The sequence below is a fragment of the Parambassis ranga genome, chromosome 6 (genome assembly GCF_900634625.1).
Source record: "Parambassis ranga chromosome 6, fParRan2.1, whole genome shotgun sequence".
Classification (NCBI taxonomy): domain Eukaryota; kingdom Metazoa; phylum Chordata; class Actinopteri; family Ambassidae; genus Parambassis; species Parambassis ranga.
Window position 1 is genome coordinate 6,217,411 of NC_041027.1, and position 18,657 is coordinate 6,236,067.

General features: G+C 40.4%; 2 protein-coding genes across 7 annotated transcripts in view; both read left to right on the forward strand.

The window, feature by feature from the left end:
* The window catches only part of LOC114437149 (receptor-type tyrosine-protein phosphatase beta), a 38,578-nt gene extending 21,528 nt beyond the window's left edge, over positions 1 to 17,050 (forward strand). For 3 of the 6 annotated variants that reach the window (XM_028407625.1, XM_028407630.1, XM_028407631.1), the window contains 38 exons: positions 103 to 363; positions 685 to 945; positions 1,841 to 2,101; positions 2,402 to 2,662; positions 2,973 to 3,233; positions 3,534 to 3,794; positions 4,116 to 4,376; positions 4,601 to 4,861; positions 5,162 to 5,422; positions 5,744 to 6,004; positions 6,417 to 6,665; positions 6,758 to 7,003; positions 7,155 to 7,406; positions 7,529 to 7,801; positions 7,946 to 8,215; positions 8,337 to 8,600; positions 8,910 to 9,167; positions 9,261 to 9,512; positions 9,639 to 9,905; positions 10,013 to 10,273; positions 10,675 to 10,932; positions 11,175 to 11,450; positions 11,549 to 11,815; positions 11,940 to 12,203; positions 12,351 to 12,497; positions 12,744 to 12,936; positions 13,237 to 13,355; positions 13,466 to 13,553; positions 13,629 to 13,673; positions 13,774 to 13,782; positions 13,885 to 13,972; positions 14,143 to 14,233; positions 14,434 to 14,510; positions 14,674 to 14,808; positions 14,881 to 14,997; positions 15,270 to 15,430; positions 15,528 to 15,663; positions 15,749 to 17,050. In XM_028407625.1, the coding sequence (XP_028263426.1) occupies positions 103 to 363; positions 685 to 945; positions 1,841 to 2,101; positions 2,402 to 2,662; positions 2,973 to 3,233; positions 3,534 to 3,794; positions 4,116 to 4,376; positions 4,601 to 4,861; positions 5,162 to 5,422; positions 5,744 to 6,004; positions 6,417 to 6,665; positions 6,758 to 7,003; positions 7,155 to 7,406; positions 7,529 to 7,801; positions 7,946 to 8,215; positions 8,337 to 8,600; positions 8,910 to 9,167; positions 9,261 to 9,512; positions 9,639 to 9,905; positions 10,013 to 10,273; positions 10,675 to 10,932; positions 11,175 to 11,450; positions 11,549 to 11,815; positions 11,940 to 12,203; positions 12,351 to 12,497; positions 12,744 to 12,936; positions 13,237 to 13,355; positions 13,466 to 13,553; positions 13,629 to 13,673; positions 13,774 to 13,782; positions 13,885 to 13,972; positions 14,143 to 14,233; positions 14,434 to 14,510; positions 14,674 to 14,808; positions 14,881 to 14,997; positions 15,270 to 15,430; positions 15,528 to 15,663; positions 15,749 to 15,904 (7,829 nt within the window). In that variant the 3' untranslated portion in view covers positions 15,905 to 17,050. Of the gene's footprint in view, positions 1 to 102; positions 364 to 684; positions 946 to 1,840; positions 2,102 to 2,401; positions 2,663 to 2,972; positions 3,234 to 3,533; positions 3,795 to 4,115; positions 4,377 to 4,600; positions 4,862 to 5,161; positions 5,423 to 5,743; positions 6,005 to 6,416; positions 6,666 to 6,757; positions 7,004 to 7,154; positions 7,407 to 7,528; positions 7,802 to 7,945; positions 8,216 to 8,336; positions 8,601 to 8,909; positions 9,168 to 9,260; positions 9,513 to 9,638; positions 9,906 to 10,012; positions 10,274 to 10,674; positions 10,933 to 11,174; positions 11,451 to 11,548; positions 11,816 to 11,939; positions 12,204 to 12,350; positions 12,498 to 12,743; positions 12,937 to 13,236; positions 13,356 to 13,465; positions 13,554 to 13,628; positions 13,674 to 13,773; positions 13,783 to 13,884; positions 13,973 to 14,142; positions 14,234 to 14,433; positions 14,511 to 14,673; positions 14,809 to 14,880; positions 15,000 to 15,269; positions 15,431 to 15,527; positions 15,664 to 15,748 lie in introns of those variants that run through there. The other 3 variants (XM_028407626.1, XM_028407629.1, XM_028407627.1) reach the window with 3 other exon arrangements.
* A 1,237-nt stretch (positions 17,051 to 18,287) lies between these two features.
* osbpl5 (oxysterol binding protein-like 5) overlaps positions 18,288 to 18,657 on the forward strand; it is a 36,364-nt gene continuing 35,994 nt past the window's right edge. The window contains exon 1 of the mRNA XM_028407780.1: positions 18,288 to 18,458. The gene's annotated coding sequence lies outside the window, so the exon portion shown is untranslated. The remainder of the gene's footprint in view (positions 18,459 to 18,657) is intronic.

The following is an 18,657-nucleotide window of genomic DNA, read 5'->3' on the forward strand; positions in this document are numbered from 1 at the left end:
TGACATGTCCTCTCCTCTGTTGTGACAGTCAGAAGCTTTCATTGGTGCCTCTACATTTCTCAATTTTTTATTCATTCTCATGAGCTTCTCTTCCTCCGACAGAGCCTGAGGTAGTCAGACATCTCACTGTCACTAATGTTACAACATCCTCTGTGTCTGTGAGCTGGATTGAACCACTGGGAAACAGCTCTTTCTATAGAGTACAGTGGATTGGTGGAGAAACAAAAGGCTCTGTAAATGTGTCTGAGACATTTAAGTCCATTACTAACCTGACTGCTGGTGTCCAGTATACAATAACAGTCAGTGCAGTGGCACAGGATGGTTACACTGAAGGACAGACTAACACTGTCTACCAGTACACCAGTAAGTAAACAAGTTCATGGTGTGTGGCTTTGCCAGGTCAGTATGAGGACTGCATGTATACGTAGGGAGCTGATCATGTTTCATGTTGCTGGGTCATGTTTGTGCCGAAGCCCTGAATGTACCAAATAACACTGGCTTCATAGTGATGTCATGTTGAAATGGTGACAACTCTTGATAATCCTACAATTTGAAAGGCAGAAATACTTAAATTCTTCCAATTTACTGACATGTCCTCTCCTCTACTTAGTAACAGTCTGAAGTTTGGGGTGCCTTTTCGTTCTTTCTTTAATTCACCATTTTTAATTTATCTTCCACCCACAGAGCCTGAGGTAGTCAGACATCTCACTGTCACTGACGTTACAACATCCTCTGTGTCTGTGAGCTGGATTGAACCACTGGGAAACAGCTCTTTCTATAGAGTACAGTGGATTGGTGGAGAAACAAAAGGCTCTGTAAATGTGTCTGAGACATTTAGGTCCATTACTAACCTGACTGCTGGTGTCCAGTATACAATAACAGTCAGTGCAGTGGCACAGGATGGTTACACTGAAGGACAGAGAAACACTGTCTACCAGTACACCGGTAAGTGTGGCTTTGTCAGCTCAGACTGGGCTCTCCATATACTATCTGTAGGGAGCTGATTGTCCTCAATAATTACCCACCATGTTGTACAGGATCTCTTAAGTTGCAATCCAACCACTGGCTCCACCATGTTATGCTATGTTGCAATGGTGACCAGTATTTGTTCTCCTTCATCCTTGAAAAGAGATGCTTACTCAGTCTTCCAATTTACTGACATGTCCTCTCCTCTGTTGTCACAGTCACAAGCTTTCATTGGTGCCTCTGCATTTCTCAGTTTTTTATTCATCCTCATGAGCTTCTCTTCCTCCAACAGAACCTGAGGTAGTCAGACATCTCACTGTCACTAACGTTACAACATCCTCTGTTTCTGTGAGCTGGACTGAACCACTGGGAAACAGCTCTTTCTATAGAGTACAGTGGATTGGAGGAGAAACAAAAGGCTTGGTAAATGTGTCTGAGACATTTAAGTCCATTACTAACCTGACTGCTGGTGTCCAGTATACAATAACAGTCAGTGCAGTGGCACAGGATGGTTACACTGAAGGACAGAGTAACACTGTCTACCAGTACACCAGTAAGTAAACAAGTTCATGGTGTGTGGCTTTGCCAGGTCAGTATGAGGACTGCATGTATACGTAGGGAGCTGATCATGTTTCATGTTGCTGGGTCATGTTTGTGCCGAAGCCCTGAATGTACCAAATAACACTGGCTTCATAGCGATGTCATGTTGAAATGGTGACAACTCTTGATAATCCTACAAATTGAAAGGCAGAAATACTCAGATTCTTCCATTTCACTGACATGTCCTCTCCTCTACTCTGTAACAGTCTGAAGTTTGGGGTGCCTTTTCATTCTTTCTTTAATTCACCATTGTGAATTTATCTTCCACCCACAGAGCCTGAGGTAGTCAGACATCTTACTGTCACTGACGTTACAACATCCTCTGTGTCTGCGAGCTGGACTGAACCACTGGGAAACAGCTCTTTCTATAGAGTACAGTGGATTGGTGGAGAAACAAAAGGCTCTGTAAATGTGACTGAGACATTTAGGTCCATTACTAACCTGACTGCTGGTGTCCAGTATACAATAACAGTCAGTGCAGTGGCACAGGATGGTTACACTGAAGGACAGAGAAACACTGTCTACCAGTACACCAGTAAGTGTGGCTTTGTCAGCTCAGACTGAGCTCTCCATATACTACCTGTAGGGATCTGATTGTCCTCAATAATTACCCACCATGTTGTACAGGATCTCTTAAGTTGCAATCCACCATGTTATGCTATGTTGCAATGGTGATCAGTATTTGTTCTCCTTCATCCTTGAAAAGAGAGACTTACACAGTCTTCCAATTTACTGACATGTCCTCTCCTCTGTTGTGACAGTCAGAAGCTTTCATTGGTGCCTCTACATTTCTCAATTTTTTATTGATTCTCATGAGCTTCTCTTCCTCCGACAGAACCTGAAGTAGTCAGACATCTCACTGTCACTGATGTTACAACATCCTCTGTGTCTGTGAGCTGGACTGAACCACTGGGAAACAGCTCTTTCTATAGAGTACACTGGATTGGTGGAGAAACAAAAGGCTCTGTAAATGTGTCTGAGACATTTAAGTCCATTACTAACCTGACTGCTGGTGTCCAGTATACAATAACAGTCAGTGCAGTGGCACAGGATGGTTACACTGAAGGACAGAGAAACACTGTCTACCAGTACACCAGTAAGTGTGGCTTTGTCAGCTCAGACTGAGCTCTCCATATACTATCTGTAGGGAGCTGATTGTCCTATATATACCCACCATGTTGTACAGGATCTCTTAAATTGCAATCCAACCACTAGCTCCACCATGTTATGCTATGTTGCAATGGTGACCAGTATTTGTTCTTCTTCATCCTTGAAAATAGAGACTTACTCAGTCTTCCAATTTACTGACATGACCTCTGCTCTGTTGTCACAGTCACAAGCTTTCATTGGTGCCTCTGCATTTCTCAATGTTTATTCATCCTCATGAGCTTTTCTTCTTCCGACAGAGCCTGAGGTAGTCAGACATCTCACTGTCACTGACGTAACAACATCCTCTGTGTCTGTGAACTGGACTGAACCACTGGGAAACAGCTCTTTCTATAGAGTACAGTGGATTGGTGGAGAAACAAAAGGCTCTGTAAATGTGACTGAGACTTTTAGGTCCATTACTAACCTGACTGCTGGTGTCCAGTATACAATAACAGTCAGTGCAGTGGCACAGGATGGTTACACTGAAGGACAGACTAACACTGTCTACCAGTACACCAGTAAGTGTGGCTTTGTCAGCTCAGACTGAGCTCTCCATATACTATCTGTAGGGATCTGATTGTCCTCAATAATTACCCACCATGTTGTACAGGATCTCTTAAGTTGCAATCCACCATGTTATGCTATGTTGCAATGGTGACCAGTATTTGTTCTCCTTCATCCTTGAAAAGAGATGCTTACTCAGTCTTCGAATTTACTGACATGTCCTCTCCTCTGTTGTCACAGTCACAAGCTTTCATAGGTGCCTCTGCATTTCTCAGTTTTTTATTCATCCTCATGAGCTTCTCTTCCTCCAACAGAACCTAAGGTAGTCAGACATCTCACTGTCACTAACGTTACAACATCCTCTGTGTCTGTGAGCTGGACTGAACCACTGGGAAACAGCTCTTTCTATAGAGTACAGTGGATTGGAGGAGAAACAAAAGGCTCTGTAAATGTGTCTGAGACATTTAAGTCCATTACTAACCTGACTGCTGGTGTCCAGTATACAATAACAGTCAGTGCAGTGGCACAGGATGGTTACACTGAAGGACAGAGTAACACTGTCTACCAGTACACCAGTAAGTAAACAAGTTCATGGTGTGTGGCTTTGCCAGGTCAGTATGAGGACTGCATGTATACGTAGGGAGCTGATCATGTTTCATGTTGCTGGGTCATGTTTGTGCCGAAGCCCTGAATGTACCAAATAACACTTGCTTCATAGTGATGTCATGTTGAAATGGTGACAACTCTTGATAATCCTACAAATTGAAAGGCAGAAATACTTAAATTCTTCCAATTTCCCGACATGTCCTCTCCTCTACTTAGTAACAGTCTGAAGTTTGGGGTGCCTTTTCATTCTTTCTTTAATTCACCATTTTTAATTTATCTTCCACCCACAGAGCCTGAGGTAGTCAGACATCTCACTGTCACTAATGTTACAACATCCTCTGTGTCTGTGAGCTGGACTGAACCACTGGGAAACAGCTCTTTCTATAGAGTACAGTGGATTGGAGGAGAAACAAAAGGCTCTGTAAATGTGTCTGAGACATTTAGGTCCATTACTAACCTGACTGCTGGTGTCCAGTATACAATAACAGTCAGTGCAGTGGCACAGGATGGTTACACTGAAGGACAGACTAACACTGTCTACCAGTACACCAGTAAGTAAACAAGTTCATGGTGTGTGGCTTTGCCAGGTCAGTATGAGGACTGCATGTTGAAATGGTGACAACTCTTGATAATCCTACAAATTGAAAGGCAGAAATACTCAGATTCTTCCATTTCACTGACATGTCCTCTCCTCTACTCTGTAACAGTCTGGAGTTTGGGGTGCCTTTTCATTCTTTCTTTAATTCGCCATTGTGAATGTATCTTCCACCCACAGAGCCTGAGGTAGTCAGACATCTCACTGTCACTGACGTTACAACATCCTCTGTTTCTGCGGGCTGGACTGAACCACTGGGAAACAGCTCTTTCTATAGAGTACAGTGGATTGGTGGAGAAACAAAAGGCTCTGTAAATGTGACTGAGACATTTAGGTCTATTACTAACCTGACTGCTGGTGTCCAGTATACAATAACAGTCAGTGCAGTGGCACAGGATGGTTACACTGAAGGACAGAGAAACACTGTCTACCAGTACACCAGTAAGTGTGGCTTTGTCAGCTCAGACTGAGCTCTCCATATACTATCTGTAGGGATCTGATTGTCCTCAATAATTACCCACCATGTTGTACAGGATCTCTTAAGTTGCAATCCACCATGTCATGCTATGTTGCAATGGTTACTAGTATTTGTTCTCCTTCATCCTTGAAAAGAGAGACTTACACAGTCTTCCAATTTACTGACATGTCCTCTCCTCTGTTGTCACAGTCAGAAGCTTTCATTGGTGCCTCTACATTTCTCAATTTTTTATTCATTCTCATGAGCTTCTCTTCCTCCGACAGAACCTGAGGTAGTCAGACATCTCACTGTCACTGATGTTACAACATCCTCTGTGTCTGTGAGCTGGACTGAACCACTGGGAAACAGCTCTTTCTATAGAGTACAGTGGATTGGAGGAGAAACAAAAGGCTCTGTAAATGTGTCTGAGACATTTAAGTCCATTACTAACCTGACTGCTGGTGTCCAGTATACAATAACAGTCAGTGCAGTGGCACAGGATGGTTACACTGAAGGACAGACTAACACTGTCTACCAGTACACCAGTAAGTAAACAAGTTCATGGTGTGTGGCTTTGCCAGGTCAGTATGAGGACTGCATGTATACGTAGGGAGCTGATCATGTTTCATGTTGCTGGGTCATGTTTGTGCCGAAGCCCTGAATGTACCAAATAACACTGGCTTCATAGTGATGTCATGTTGAAATGGTGACAACTCTTGATAATCCTACAAATTGAAAGGCAGAAATACTTAAATTCTTCCAATTTCCCGACATGTCCTCTCCTCTACTTAGTAACAGTCTGAAGTTTGGGGTGCCTTTTCATTCTTTCTTTAATTCACCATTTTTAATTTATCTTCCACCCACAGAGCCTGAGGTAGTCAGACATCTCACTGTCACTAATGTTACAACATCCTCTGTGTCTGTGAGCTGGACTGAACCACTGGGAAACAGCTCTTTCTATAGAGTACAGTGGATTGGAGGAGAAACAAAAGGCTCTGTAAATGTGTCTGAGACATTTAGGTCCATTACTAACCTGACTGCTGGTGTCCAGTATACAATAACAGTCAGTGCAGTGGCACAGGATGGTTACACTGAAGGACAGACTAACACTGTCTACCAGTACACCAGTAAGTAAACAAGTTCATGGTGTGTGGCTTTGCCAGGTCAGTATGAGGACTGCATGTATACGTAGGGAGCTGATCATGTTTCATGTTGCTGGGCCATGTTTGTGCCGAAGCCCTAAATGTACCAAATAACACTGGCTTCATAGTGATGTCATGTTGAAATGGTGACAACTCTTGATAATCCTACAAATTGAAAGGCAGAAATACTCAGATTCTTAAAAATTTACTGACATGTCCTCTCCTCTGAAGTTTGGGGTGCCTTTTGATTCACCATTGTGAATTCTTATTCTTATTCTTATTCTTATTCTTATTCTTATTCTTATTCTTATTCTTATTCTTATTCTTATTCTTATTCTTATTCTTATTCTCATGTTGTTGTTATTGTTGATTTCCCCCCTCTTTTTTCCATCCTTAGGACCAGCTAAAGTTATAAATTATACCATGTCCACAACCACCACCTCCATCGCACTCAACTGGACCCAGCCTCTAGGTCAAGTTTTTCAGTACAAGGTAGAGCTGTATAGCTCACTTCCTTATTACACCACAAGTACCAGTGCTAATCTATCAGACCTTGTACCTGGCACTAGCTATACAGTAAACATCACTGCTTTGGCTGGAGACAATAAAACAGAAGGGGAAACTTTGAAAATCTCCGCCATCACAAGTAAGCTTTCGATCAATATCTTTTCTCATTAAATTTACACTGTACTTAAAGCTGTAAATGTCATGTTGAATTTGTTTTCCTTGTATTTGCAGAACCAGCCATGATCCGCAATCTAAAGACTTTTGTCACAACAACATCTGTGTTTTTAAACTGGACTAAACCAGATGGTAATGCTGACTGGTACAAAATCCAGTGGAATACAACAAATGTCAGCACAAATGAAACATCCTTTACTATTACAAAATTAATCCCTGGATCACAGTACAACATTACAGTGGCTGCTGCCGCTGTAGCACTGTCAAATGAGGGGGAAAAAAGCTACATAACAACCTTTACAAGTATGTGTGACATGAAGAAAAGTGTTATTCATACCTTACATGCCACTACCTTCTTCACTAGAAATGTTATTTCCCTTTACATTTACTTTATTTCTATTTATTATGTATATAATCATGTATATAAACCAGTGTTAATTTTTTCATTGTTTAGAGCCTGAAATGCCCATCAACATTACAGCAAAAGCAGAAACTGACAGCATGAACATCAGTTGGGCTTTACCAGTGGGAAATGTTGATCACTATGTGGTGAACATCACAAATTTGGATTTTATCAATTCCATTATTACAAAACAGAACACAGCCTACTTCAGCAGTCTATATCCTGGAAGACTCTTTGTCATCACAGTGACTGCTGTAGCTGGAAACCTCATGAACTCGTCTCTGCAGTCTTCCTTTGCCACCTGTAAGTTTTACATCCTACATTATTCATATTCATTATTGTTTGTCCAACATGCCAAAATGCCAACAATCCTTAGAGTAAATTGTCAAGTGCTAAGTGTGTGTGTGTGTGTGCCTACCTCTCAGATCCCACACCTCCTGGTCCCATCATCATCACTCAAAGGACCAACTCTTCTCTCCAACTTGCATGGGAAACTCCCACCAGGATGAAGGATGCTCCAAACATCACATACTCTATCACCTACCAGTCCAGTGGTGCTGTAATACAAAGTAAAGTCTCAACAGAAAATAGCACAGAGCTGTCTCAGTTCCAGTCTGGCACCTGCTACAACATAACAGTTCAAACTGTTGGACCCCAAAATCTAAATAGCACAGCTGTCTACAGTTCCACTTACACTTGTAAGTACAACATGATGTAGTGTTATTTTTCCAGGTAAAAGCTGGGAAAACTGCAAATTACATTACATATAGTATATGGCAGAAAACAACTGTTATTTAATACATTTTAATTACACTTCATACTTTTATGTTATGTCTTTGTAGTGCCAAACCCAGTGGTGAAACTTGTAGCCCGTCCTTACTCTACCACTTCAGTGAAAGTGGAATGGTCAGACCCAGTGGGAAGCCAGGGGACTTACACATACTTGGTTGAAACCTACAATGCCACAAACGTACGTGTTAACTCAATAACGGTCAGCAGTAACAACACTGAAGTACAAAATCTGGAGCCTGGTTCAGGATACAGTTTCAATGTCACAACGATAGCTGCACCAGAAAGCCAATCCTCTGTGGAAAAAACGTCCAGTTACACAAGTAAGGACTTCCAAGTATACTATGCAAATCAAAAATCCCACACTAAACAATAATACCAAATACCATTTTTTTGATGTGGTGTTACTTTCTTGTTGCATAACATTCACTGTTTCGGCTACAGATCCCAAAGCAGTGACTAACCTCACAGTGGAATATACCAACACAACAGTCATCCAGCTGACTTGGCTCAGACAAAGTGATTATAAGCCTTCCTACTCCTACAAGGTGGACGCAGTCGCTGAGGGCTTTGTGGTTAGGAGTAACTCAACAAACAATGAGACTTTCACCTTCAACCAGCTGGTCCCTGGACAACAGTACATGTTCAAGGTTGTCACAGTTGTGGCAAATGTGATGTCCAAAGAGGAAAGCATATGGAAGTACACAAGTATGTTCTACAAATACCTGTAATGGGTTTCTAAACGTGATCAATTTTGCAATTAACTACCTCTTTGGAAATACTTCCAAAACACAGTCATGTCATATGATTACTCTAAATCAGTGTTTACATGTCAGGTTGGAGTCTGAAGAGGCTGAAGTAATAGATTAGTAATAGATCAATTTACACTCTCCTCTGTTCTGGCCACACACAGAAATAGAAAGGCAGATTGGTCTACTAGATTTTTTTTAAAAAGGAACTCACCTTTATTCTATCTTGTTTATTTAATCAAGGTTTTGTGTACTGCTGTTTTTCTAGGTCCTGACACAGTTTCGCTAATGGCCATTGGAACTACAACCAGTATGTTTGTGAGCTGGACACAAGCACAGGGCAAAGTGTCCTCGTATTCCGTGCTGCTGTACAGAGACATGCAGCTGGTGAAAAACTATACGAATCTGAGCAACACAACTTTAAGCCAATCAGTTGAGGACTTGAAACCAGGGGTGCTTTACCTTGTGGTTGTTGTCACCAAAAGTGGGCCCGAACAAAATAACAGAAGTGTTTTAAATGCAACCTGTGAGTTACGTCAACTTAGTACCTTTGATTAAAACATTTACAGTGGACCTGTAGTATTTAGACTGATTACTGATCTTCTTTTTTTTTGTCCAGTTCCCAACCCTCCTGGCCCTATCAGTGTGGGGTCTCAGACAGTCAATTCCATCAACTTTACCTGGCCTCTGCCAAAGAATATGGATTATAATCAGTACAACTTCAGTGTTTCCACCAATAACAGCATCATTCACCGTGATACCAATTGGATCTTGCTGGAAAATCTGGAGTCCGGAAGCCCCTACACTATCTCTGTTGTTACCGATGGTGTACTTTATGAGAGCACAGCAGTGACAGCAACGAAATATACTAGTGAGTAGCTGGACAACACCCAATCACACCAGGGTTGTCAGCTGCAGTATATGTTTTCATTACAGTCTGATACAGTCTGTGTGATGGCTAAGTTACAATATTGTTTTTTCTAAAATACTTTCTCAGGACCGTATGCTGTAACCAATCTGACTCAGACAGAAATCACCACAAGTGCAGTGACCTTGATGTGGACGCAGCCGGACAGCAAACCAGACTACACTTATGAGGTGCGAGTCACCAATGGCTCCTCCTCTGCTGTATACAACACAACAGAGTCTTCAAAAAACAGAACCATCACTGACCTTTCCTCTGGGAGTGGATACAACTTCACTGTCACTACGCTGGCAGCAGATGGCACCCCAGCTGAGCAGAGGACAGTTAACTACTCCACACGTATGTATAATTCAGAAACACTGTCTTAAACTAAAGTAAAACACATAGCTGTTGTTAAGCTTTTAAAATTATATGGTGGCAAGTAATACTGTCTGTTGCGTTTGCAGGGCCATATAGTGTAACAGGTTTGGAGGCAGAAACCTTGAACACAAGTACAATACGTCTGCACTGGTCCAAACCCTTTGAGTACAAGGCAGGCTATCAGTATTTTGTTAAGACTTCAGGCTGTGGCTCCCAAAACAAAACTGTGGTGGAAGAATCCATCGAGATCTCACAACTCACTGCTGGGACCAATTGCACCTTCTATGTCTCTGTCATAGCAGCAAATGGCATCAAAGGAGAAGAAAAAATGACCTTCCAGTACACCAGTAAGTCTCTTCACTGTCATGTCTGTTACTCCTTTTTCAAGTTGTCATGTATTTACACAGTGTGCACAATCATTAGGGAAGTTGTATTTTTGAGGATTAATTTCTTATCATTGAACAACTACAGTGCTCTCAGTCAATCCAAATATATTGATAAACAGTAAACCTGAATGTTTAAGATATTTAAAATTTAGGTAAGAGAATAAAAAAAAAACTATTACTGTGCAGATTTAATATGCAACTACAGATAAAACAAATTACTTTTAAAATGTATAGATAAACTTTTCTAACTTTCCTCATTATACCTCATCTTTCAAGTTTGGAGTTAGGTAAAATATGCATAAATGTGGTCCAAATACTAACTGTGCACATGGTGTAATATTTCTTCTTCTGCACATTAACAGAGCCCGAGATTGTTCGGCTCATCAGTGTCTCCAGTCAGGGCAGCAATAGTTCTATCTTAGTGATGTGGGAAAAACCTTCTGGAAATGTGGACTATTACACAGTTTACATAAACGCAACAGGCCAGCAATTGGAGGTAAAACTTACCAATACCTCCTACAAGTTTGAGAACCTGTCTGCTGGAAGGCCATACAACGTCAGAGTAACCACATTTAGTGGTCCCTTCAATGCATCATCTGAATCTATAACTAATGCAACATGTGAGTATAAAAAACACTTTTTTTTAAGATTTCGTTTTTTATTTGTTTAAAATAATGTTTTAAAATGATTTTAGTTAAAATTCGTAAAAGCAAAAAATATTTTCTCAGTGTGTGTGCAAGCATTATCTGCAATAATATAATCAAGTAGCTTTTCCAAGTTTGATGTTATGGGTTGGCCACAAAAAATGAATGTTTCAGGACAGGTTTTGTTTAAGCTGATGTGCTGCATCCTATCCATACAGTCCCAAACCCTCCTGGCCTGATTGAGATCCTGATGAAGACAACGAGGTCAGTTGAATTTAAATGGGTAGAAGCTCCTTTTATGACCGGTGCATCTTTCTTCTACAAACTGGCTTACACACAATCCCAGGGAAACCAATCCACAACTGCAACTACCACCAACACAAGTCATGTTTTTCCCTCCCTGCTTTCGGGAACTTCTTACAACATCTCTGTGACAACTGTGGGAGCTCTGGATTTTGAGAGTGCCAAGGTTTACTTCTACATGGTAACCACAAGTAAGGGCTTTCTATTTCCACCCGCTCTCCACTGCCCTCTTTCACACTGATTGTCTGGTTTGATATTAATGTCTCTTAAATGCATTTCAAACAATTAGGACCAGAGAGCGTGCAGTCCCTCACGGCTTCTACAAATGAGACGAACATCGATGTCAGTTGGGAGAAACCTGTTGATTATAAGCAGACCTATCGTTACAATTTCACCTGGCAACCAGCAGAAGGTGGCAGCTGTGACAGTACCATAGTGAATGGCATACAGTATAAGATCAATGACCTGAATCCTGGTAGCCAGTATAACTTCAGCGTTACTACAGAGACCTCTGATGGAACACAGGGTGCACCAATATGGAGTTCCAGCTGCACAAGTATGGTCATAATACATGCAATTAATAATCCCTTTAATTTCATCTATGCTCAGATTACTGTAGGTTCAAGCAAGCTTTATTCATGGATGTACTTTCTGACGTGTATTTCTGTTTGATGCTGCAGATGCAAGCCCTGTGCCAAAGTTAGAATGTTATGGTCCAAACAGTGAAGTGGCACAACTCATCATAAATTGGACTAAGCCCAGTGGACAGTACTCAAGCTTCCAGATCAATTCAAGCAATGGAGTGACCAACATAAGTAAATGCTGTACTTATACTGTCAAGACAAACCTCACACATTATACTCAATATAACCTAACAATGGAGACACAAAGCTGTGGAAGACCCAGCACACCTGTGCCTGTCAACTGTCGGACAGGCATCACAAGTAAGACATGCTTTATAATACCAATTATGTTCAACCTTTTTTTAAAAGTATTTAAGCTACAAAAGTTACCACCATGATTTAAAAAAAGTTACTTTGGGATATTGAAACTCTACAAAATCTAAATGTTTCCCTTTTTTCCCTTCAAAGATCCTGTCATTCCACCCTTCGCAACCTTTCAGAGCTTGAAAGAAAAGACGCAAAACACATTCTCTATTCAGATTGACCTGATGCAGTTCGACAACTCTAAAGGGCCAATCCAATATGTCGGGGTGCTGGTGGCAAACGGCGACTTTGGTGGGTTTGTTGCTCTTGTCGTAACAGAACATTGTCACTTTTTTGTGGTTGTCCAGTCCTGGCCAGTCAGTAATTAATCATAACAATCAGCCAAAGTAATAAACTCCTCTGTGCCTGCTGTGCTGACAGAGAAAGCTAAAAGCCATCCTGCTTGTAAATTTCAGTTCCCGATAGTATTGTGCACAAGTACAGATCACTCATGAAAAGAAAATGGCTTTCTGTTAATTTTAATTCCTGTCCTTCCAGCTAATTCTTCTAATTTGGGGATGTATTTGGGGAACACCTATGGTGACTGGACAAAACAGAAGGCTCCAGTTTATCTGGCAACAGTCAGAAGAACCACCTTCACACGAAGCAGTGACATGGTCATTATCATAGGAGATGACTCCACATGGGAAGGCTACAGTAATGGTGCACTGAATCCCGGTAATAAATACAGGTAGGAATGCAAACTAAATTTTTTCTTATTATGAGTCAGCATCATAATACTAAATGGGTGAAGAGCTCATGAGACTGTAGAGACTGCACACTGACTGACTGATCTGTAATCCTCAACTTCCTGAAATAAAGATACTACAAAAGGCATTCATGGGAAATTTTCTGCATACTGCTCCTTAGGAGTAGTACATAAAAAGTGTTTATAACACATCAGAATGACGCAGTATTTGTACTTCTAAAATTCGACCCAAATGTACCATATTGTTTACTTTACATCTCTTGTTCTTTGTTTTTTGTGCAGATATGCCACTGTGCTCCTACCCCTCCTGGTATTGGATGGTCGTGGTCATGTGAATAGTACAGAGTCACTGTATTCGATAACAAACCTCTCTGTAGAGATTGTTCTCCCAAACGACCAAGGTCAGGACTGAAGGGGGGTTTCCTTTGCTATAAAGTCTGTATGTAATGTGCTAAAATGCTTACTTTGTGTCTTTGTCTTTTTGTTGTGATGTTTGTTGTGAACTGTCCAGCTGTCATCGCCATTGCTGTTGGAACAGTAGCAGGAATATTTTCCTTTCTTTTCTTCGTCCTCATCGGCTTCATTATCTACTGGAAAAGGTTTGTCACCACTGATATTAAGTCAGAATGTGTAGAAACAAATTGTGGACTCACTGTTTATTTATTGTACCGTAGGTTAGCCAATAAAGCACCATCAGACATCCAGATTCACTCCATGAGGTAAGGTTTTCATGCTGACTGTGCTATTTCATACTGAACACTACAAGACATCACAAAAATGTTCTGAAATTGTTTTTTCCTTCTTTGTTTTTTTTTCCAGAGCCAAAGTGTGAGTGTATACTCTATACTTCTTTACATCCATCAGTATGATTCAAATTGTAACATTGATTTTCAGAACCAAATTGTTACTCTGATCTCTCCTTTTGAGCAGAAGCATGGCTGTGAGAGCGGAGGACTATGAAGCCTTCTACAATAAACAGAAAGCAGACTCCAACTGTGGCTTTGCAGAAGAATTTGAGGTAAAACATAATCCATATGTTGCATGAGTAGAACTCTGAACTGTCTCCTTCAACATGATGCCATGAGCCTATCAATCCTCAAACTTGTGCAGTAAAATTAAAAAACAATGATAGCTGGAAGTAAAATCAAGTCATCTGTCTAATCATCCTTTTTCTAACTTATTTTATAGGACCTGAAGATTGTTGGCACTGGGCAGGCAAAAATACACGCTTTGTCTCCAGAGAACAAACCAAAGAACCGCTACAACAACGTGCTTCCCTGTGAGTCACCCCTCTACCAATCCCACCTCAGCTGCTGTCAACAATAACACCCCCTCTCTCTTTAACCTAAATTAAACATGCCTGTGCATCATACATCTTTTCAGTTCATAACAATGTATAAAATCCTCTGCTATGACTCAATTATTTTTAATTATTGAGTATAACTGCAGCCATGCCATTTCTTCTTGTTTGGCTACTAGATGACTTTTCTAGGGTGAAACTCTCTATTGTCCATGGAAACCCATATGATGACTACATCAATGCTAACTACATGCCGGTGCGTACTGACAATCTGTGAAGCAGCGCTCTGTCTCATTGCTTCAGTAAAACATGCTTCTGAACAACAAAACTGCTGCTTAGTGGCATGCCATTCAAACTGCTGCCCCTTCATCAACATTCGAGTGTCTTCTAGAAAACTGAACTTATCTTTTATTTGGCAGGGGTACAACTCCAGGAAGGAGTTCATTGCAGCTCAGGGTCCTTTGCCCGCCACGGTCAACGAGTTCTGGAGGATGATCTGGGAGAAGAATGTGCAGACTCTGGTCATGCTTACACGCTGTAACGAGCAGGGACGAGTAAGTGAAAGCAATAACAACACAACTCCACAGCTGCATGCACATACATGAACCATTGTTTTTCCTTTCCAGGTAAAATGTGAGCAATACTGGAGTCCTGGCACCAAGCACTTTGAAAACATCACTGTGACAACAACCTCTGAAATACCACTTGAAGACTGGACCATTAGGGACTTTGACATTAAAAATGTAAGCATCAAGATGTAGCATGTCACTTTTCAGTAGGTTCGAACACTAATGCTACAATGCTGCAGTAGAACAGAAGGAGCCACTCAAGTGGTGAAACGTAGCTAAGCATTTTGCATGAAATGTTAGACCATTAGACATGCCAAGAGTAATAAATTAGCAGCATTAACACATACTTTGGCCTGTGATCTAATGTTGCAGTGTCCCCAATGATTGTTTAAAAAGAGCTTTGTAGTCCAGTTACTAGTTGAGTCTGTGTGCTGTTTGTCCTCTAGGTGAAAACCGCAGAGACTCGATCAGTTCGTCACTTCCACTTCACCGCCTGGCCAGATCACGGTGTACCAGAAACCACAGAGCTCCTCATCAGCTTCAGACATTTGGTTAGAGAGCACATGAACCAGTACTCCAGACACTCTCCGTCTGTGGTCCACTGCAGGTCTGACACAACACACACACACATTTTTTTCTTCTTAATTTATCATGAAAGTATTTTGTCTGAGTTCACCCTTTTTGCCTGTTTCATCTACACTCAGCGCTGGCGTGGGGCGCACAGGTACCTTCATAGCCATCGACCGTCTGCTCTTCCAGATTGAAAGGGAAAACATTGTGGACGTGTATGGCATCGTTCACGATCTGCGCATGCACCGGCCTCTTATGGTGCAGACAGAGGTAGGAAACACTCACATTACTTTGAGTTTGTTTTATAATGAAATAAATGCAGCTCGGTGAACGCTTCTGTTCATTATGGTTGCAGGATCAGTATGTGTTCTTAAACCAATGTGCCTTGGACATCATTCACTCAAGAACTGGGAACAATGTGGATCTGATCTACCAAAACACTGCTGCACTCTCGATTTATGAGAATGTAGAACCAAAAAAAGGCTATTCCAAAACTGGATACCGTGATTAAAAATGGACCAGGACATCTTCCATCTCTTCATTTTTCTTTTAGAAAATGAGCAAATATTTGTAATGCTGCAGATTGTGCTGTATTTATTTTTATACCTTGGCATGCTTTTATAGATATGGAAATTTCTTATAATTGCATATTTTTGTTTTCTTGCATTCTACTGTATATGATGATTACATTTTTTTGCTCAGGTAGTATGTTGGATGCTGTATTATAACAGACACTGTTGATTTTTCTGGAAAAAACTTCCTTTGTGCCTTTTGTTAACACGTATGCTGTAATACCACTAGGGGGCATTCTTCTTTTTGAGACGGATAGGGACTAGAGGGATTATTTTCACATGTGAACTGTGCAATGTGTTTTGATGAAGGAGTCTTTTTGTATTTGTATGGACTGTATTGTAAATAATGCACTGGATGCATTTATCTTCTACACTGTTGACTATAAAGCTGTGTTTATCAATATTGTTGATTATGTTTTGGCCAGTGTTTCTTAAATTGTTATTTTGCTTTATACCCCACACTTGATTGTTACATTTTTCATTTTCACTCTGAAATAAGTGGGTCACATTAAACAGTAGCTCAGGAAAATAATGAAAGCTCAACATTTTACTGGCATGTGTGACATCCATTGTTATGATCTTCTGTATATCTGACACTGTACATTCCTCACAGAAATTGTAATGTAATCTAGTCCCTTCTATATATGGACATTTTTGTAATAAGCTTTATGCTCAACATGAATTTTTCATGAGGCAGGTACGTTTACTTAAAAAAAAAGATTAGTGATGTATGTGGTTAGACTGTAGATATTTTAAGGCTGTCTTTGTATTTTATTATTTTATTATACTTTAAAACGTTGTGAGCACTCATGTTTTTAATAGGAAAATAAGAATTGCAAATGCTGTATAAGATGCTTGCTGGTACAATGCAGATATGTAAAAGAAGCACATTTGTCCCATTTTGTCAGAATAAATGGGACTAAAGAGGCCATCGTCTATAGTCTATTTAATGGAATTGTGATTAAAGTTGCTCTGAATATAATGTTATTTCTGCACAACTTTGACTTTTAATGTTGCTTAGAATATGTATGATTTGTAACAATGTATAAGTACTCAAGATTTAAAATTAAAACAACTGGACTCATGGTGTAGTTGCCTTAATTTTAAACTCTTGGGTATACCATGACTTGGATGGATAAGAGTCTCAGAGAGACAGACAACATTCTATAAGATAATAACAGAAATAATATGACAACACCAGATGCTTCATAACTGATAAATTCATTTTGTAAGTAGCTCCTGTGTGGTCTGAACCAAATGAGAAGATTCAAAAGCCCCAACACATTACAATGCTGCATGCTGCAAGAGGAGGACTGAACTGGCACAACCCTGCATTATTCAACTTGCAGATAAGTGCACCCTTGTCAGATGAATAAATAATATCCATTTCTGTTTCTAACTCACAAGGAAAAAGCTTTTTGCTAGGAGACTTCAAACAGTTTCACAGCGTACATCAGATTCAACATTGGGAGGTTTTGTACAATTTGGATGGCAATCATTTTTTACGCAGTAGAGGATCCTCCTGGTGTGGGGGTAATAAAATATTCTGCTGGCGTATCACCTTCAGTAAACAGTTTTCCCCTTTTTTCCCTATTTCTTCACCTCAAACCCAGATTCCTCTGCGTCACTCTTGTTTTATCCCTTAAATCCACAAGTTGGATTTAAAAATAGCTTTGGCATTTGAATGTCTCTGTATACTTTTCTTGTGCTGTGACTTGCAATAATAAGCATATGAAGACATAGAGCTATTATATCAGCAATCCAATCTAAAAATGCAAAAATACGATACAAGACAACTGTTATTAAAATGCATATGTATATACTTGAACAGCATATAAAAGCAGGTCTAGGTCAGTAAAGCAATGAGATACATTCAATTTGAAGCAAGAAACAACATAGGGGTTTAGCAATTCAAAGCAAAAAAAAAATCTTGGTGAACAATAGAACTTTGGGGTTTTTATTGTGATAAATATTGTGCATAGACTTGTGGGTAATGTAGTCTTACTGCTCAGATACTAAACACATTTTAATACTAGGATTCAAAAACTAATTGCGTTTGATTTAGATAAAGCAAAAAATGATCCTTTATTCCTAATCATAATACTAATTTGTTTTATAACAACAACAACAACAATAATAATAATAATAATGTTTTTACATTATTTACTAAACTAAACAATTTATCTAAACCATGAAAATAAGGTCATATTATTGTAGATAAAATGTTAACTTTGCTTGTAGGTCACAGCAGGTGTAGTGCGCTGTGCGACCACAGGTGTCGCCAGAGAGCTCCATGTGTGGCAGCAGCCAGATGAACTGCAGCAGGATCCAGTCCTCCACTTCGCACTCTCCATGTTGGTTAAAACGGAGCAACTTCTCCTCCGACCGTCCCCCACAACCCAGCTGTCTGTCTCATACAGCCCTGTGCTATGACGCTGGACTGGGAAGGAAGCTGAGGAACAACTGTCTGAGCGCTGCCCTAGTCGACAAACAGTGAGTTGTTTTTATGGAACTGCTATTTTACTTCAACACACCAACACAACCTGAGGGATAACTTGCTATTTTTAGCGAACAGTACTTGTGTCCCTTCAACTATCGTATGTTTTATGTGCTAACTTATGCTAGCTAGCGGTGCTGCAATACCATTGACTGACATAATGAGGAGGATCTGACTTTATTTTTAGGCGTCCTC